The sequence below is a fragment of the Abrus precatorius genome, unplaced genomic scaffold (assembly GCF_003935025.1).
Source record: "Abrus precatorius isolate BTA unplaced genomic scaffold, Abrus_2018 Scaffold9, whole genome shotgun sequence".
In the NCBI taxonomy this organism is placed as follows: Eukaryota; Viridiplantae; Streptophyta; class Magnoliopsida; order Fabales; family Fabaceae; genus Abrus; species Abrus precatorius.
In genome coordinates, this window is record NW_020874439.1 from 34,744,566 (window position 1) to 34,748,524 (window position 3,959).

The 3,959-nt window shown below is 36.5% G+C and overlaps 1 protein-coding gene across 1 annotated transcript; it reads right to left on the bottom strand.

Annotated features, from left to right (window-relative positions):
* Positions 1-437: 437 nt before the first annotated feature.
* On the bottom strand, positions 438-2,830 carry LOC113851312 (protein terminal ear1-like). Its single transcript, XM_027481776.1, has 6 exons — positions 2,302-2,830; positions 1,718-2,064; positions 1,398-1,591; positions 1,057-1,176; positions 814-955; positions 438-707 (listed from the first exon to the last, which is right to left on the bottom strand). The coding sequence occupies exons 1-6, from the start codon at positions 2,828-2,830 to the stop codon at positions 438-440; spliced, it is 1,602 nt and encodes a 533-aa protein (XP_027337577.1).
* Positions 2,831-3,959: the final 1,129 nt, after the last annotated feature.

Here is a 3,959-nt window from a genome sequence, read left to right on the forward strand (position 1 = left end):
AAAATTCATTTAAATCCCTGTTTAAAGATAACGTTCGATATTATATTGTGATTAACTACTACATTATATTTTGAATATTTTGCCGAGCCATTGTGCAGCATAAACAAACGTAATTCAAGAAATAGTTAAGCTTCCACAGTTCTACGTTATTCTTGATCGAAATTCTTGCGATTTTAAATTGAAAGGCGAAGTAAATACATATGGCAGAAGCTACAAAGGCAAGAAAAGATATTGAAAAAGGTAAAAAAGAGGGTACAAAATATATTCTGAGTGGAAAAAAGCAAGAAAAAAAAAATAAAGAAATTGGAGAGGGAAGGTGAGCACTGAGCAGCAACAGGTTCAGAGAGGAGAACGTAGGTGTGAGAGAACGCATATGTGGCTCGTTGCTCAACGACCTAACTTTTAAATGCTGATGATTCGCATTCACAGTAGCAATGCTACACTTGAATTGTGTCATCATCACCCACGCCGCCGCTTTTGCTGCTAAGCACGTCATAGTCAGAAGCAGAAGCAGAAGCAGAAGCAGAAACACCATTCTCCATCTCATCAATCGGAATTGGAATGAGTGGTTGCTTGTTCCCCACCAATGGAAGTGGCTCCGTCAGTTCCCTCCCATCTCGAGGCGGTTCAAACACCACTGGCAGGTAATGCTCCATCTCGCATGGGAACTTTGAGTTCTTAAAATGCTCTTTCAACGCTTCCAATCCCTTTTTTCCATTTTCCATTCATTACAAATCAATCAGTTAGTATAACTAATTTTTAACTATAATATATTGTTTTTATGTTAATAATGGGAGTGAAAGAGGAAAATACCTGAACTCTAGCGTAGGTGACTTCACAAATTTTTCTGGAATTGAAAACCTCCCAGTGTTGAAGATGGAAGGCCTTGTACAGCCTCAGAGTTGCCTCCGGAGATGTCATGTTAACAAACCCATATCCCACGTTGCACTTGTTGCTGTTTCAACACGCAATTGACAGAGTAATTAGTTCAAAAGATAACGTTGTTTTGCACGGGTTGTAGAGTGCATGGGAGACACAAAGGAAACGGAAAATTACTTGAAATCAATGGGAAGGTACACGAAGTCGTAGGAGGATAGAGGCTGCTCATCGCCGTCTCCTATCTGCTCGTTGCAGTGTATACAGTGGTTGTCCAGCATGTTTAATAGTAGCTTCTGACTGCAAAAAATAATATAATTTAATTCAGCAAAAGTTTCTGAATTAAATAAAAATATATACATTATAATTATACTTTATTTCCTTCAAAACTTAAATACCCTTGCACATTTTTATAGCCCTTCTCTCTCTTAAAATAAAGGATAAGCTCAATTGATCATGGGAGTAACTAAGTAGAAATTGGAGAGAAAAAAATTAATAATATACAAAAATGAAAGACAAACCTGTACTTATTGGGAATGTTCTTGATCATCACAGTAGTTCTAGTATCTCTTGAACTAGACTCTACAATGGCATCCTCTTTGATAAGAAACCGCGTTTCGTGTTTCTTTGCTTGTTTTCCTTTCCAATGCCTACTACTCCTAGGTAGTTGTTGTTGTTGTTGTTGCTGCTGCTGCTTAGTGCTACCAACTGTGGTCTCACAACCTTGCTTTCTGCTAAAATTCCTCCTCGGAGGGGCATGTGAATGGTGCTCTTCAACCCCGTTTTCATTTTCGTTTTCATTTCCAACATCCTCGCTCAAATTCATAGACCGCATGGCAGCATCAATGGTGGCATGATTGGGAACCTTGTGGGGGGTTTTCTTGTGAGAGAGTTGTGGGTGAGAGGAGTGGAAGCGAGAGGAAGCAAAACGACGTCGTGGGGAAGGAGATTGAAGAGGTGGAATATTAATATTGAAATTGAAAGGCTTTTTATTAGAAGGTGGAGAAGAAGAATGGAAGAACTTTCTAGTGTGACCACCTGGTCTACTGAACTCAATGACAACGGTTTTGCCATGAATTTCCTTTCCATTCATATGTTTCAAAGCCTTGGAAGCATCTCTTGTGTCGAAGAACTCCACGAATCTTTGATTCCTTTTCCATGGGGTGTCTCTCAATTCCTTTATGGGACCTATCAAATTAACCAAACAAAAACATCAAAAAAAGAGAGACACAAAAGGGACCAGATAGAGACATCTCAAGCTTATTATTATTATTATTATTATCGTTGTTGTTATTATTATTATCCCTCCGACATGTGTGAACACAAATAAAATAGCATTCACATTCGCAAAATAAACATAAAGCTAGTCCAGTTCTAGATCTCGCTGCGTGAAACGACACCCAAAAAGATGGAAACGACAAGTACCGAAGGGCTCGAAAACTCGCCGGAGATTCTCGGCGGAGACGTCGGGGTCCAAGTTGAAAACGACGAGGGTGCCTTGGTTCTGAGCGTCGGAGAGGACATAGTGGGCCCAGACGGGGCGGCCGGCGACGAGTCCATGGGGCGGCGGTGCGGGGTGGAATTGAGGGGAGTGGTGCATGCGGATAGCGGCGAAGGCAGTTTCTGCATGGCGGAGGTCGTAGAAGTGAACGGTGACGAAACCGTGACGGAGAGAATCCATTTGGAGGGCTCTTACGTCGCCGAAGTGTTGGAGTTGGGTTTTGAGTGCTAACTCGGTGATGACGGGGAGAGGAGTGAGTAGAAGGGAGCGAGTTGGTGCCGTGGAAAGGTGCGGTGGAGGGAACGGAGGAGGGTAGGGAAGGGGTAGAGGAAGAGGAAGAGGAATGGGTGGGGGAGCATAGGGATAGTGATAGGGGTAACATAGGTTTGTTGGTGTGAACTCTTGCGCTGTTGGGTCTAAGGGGAAACGGAGAATGATACCTGTTTCACCCATTGATGAATCGTTTTTCTTTTCCTTTGCTTCCTTCTTATGTAGTGTTAGTGTTTGTGAGAGATGCGGGAAGGGTAGAAGAAGAAAAAGAAGAAGAGAAGAGACTCAGAGAGGAAGTCTGTGGGGTGTTTTCCTCATTCTCTACTTTCCTATCCAACCCAAAGTTGCCAAAAATGTACTTTCCCACCTAATACCCCCAAATTACTTTAATACCCTCTCCATTCTTTTTTTTCCTTAGTTCTTAGTTTTCAATGTTCAATTTATATATAGTAAATATTAAAATTATAAATTAAATTAAAAAAATTTAACAATTAATTTATGTGAATTAATTTCATTATTATTACTTTCGTTAAGAATAACACTCTTTTTATATTTTTTATAATTAATAAATTTTGTAAACAACCCTACAAATAATTTTATTTTTATCTATAATTTATTCTAATTGTTAAAATATTTCATGTTAAATAAATAAATAATGTATGCATATTTTTTTTTTACCCCCTTGTTTTTATTCATTAACAATGAAGCTATAAAACAATATAACAATGCTCTTAAATTAATGTTAACAGTTTTTTTTTTTAACTTGGCTCAATTAATTTCAGGTTGGACCTTGTCGAGTTATGAGGTTGCATTAAATTTTGAATTTTTTAAGTTTTAAAAATACCTTTTAATTGTAAATAGCATATACTTCCTCCGTTAATTTGGAAAGAAATTTGATCATAATAATTTGCATTTAATGATTTATATTTTTTATTAATACTATTTTTATTTTATATTTTATAAATCTATTAAATTATTAAATGAAAATATATTCAATATATTTTTTATATTTAAATGATAATAAATATGTGTATTCTTTAAATTTGATCATATTAAATTATAGAAAGACTGTTACAAAGATATGTAGTAAAATTCTTAATATTTAATTTATAAAATAATTATTGAAAATTATATAATAAACTATTCCTTGTTTTTGTCTTGGTTCGAGGTGAATTAGACCGTGTTTTGTTCGTCCTGAGCAATACACATTTCCCAATCTTGAAGCTTTATGTGTTGTATATAAATAGCCTTGACATATTAAACTCTAAATTATATATATATATATATATATATATATATATATATATATATA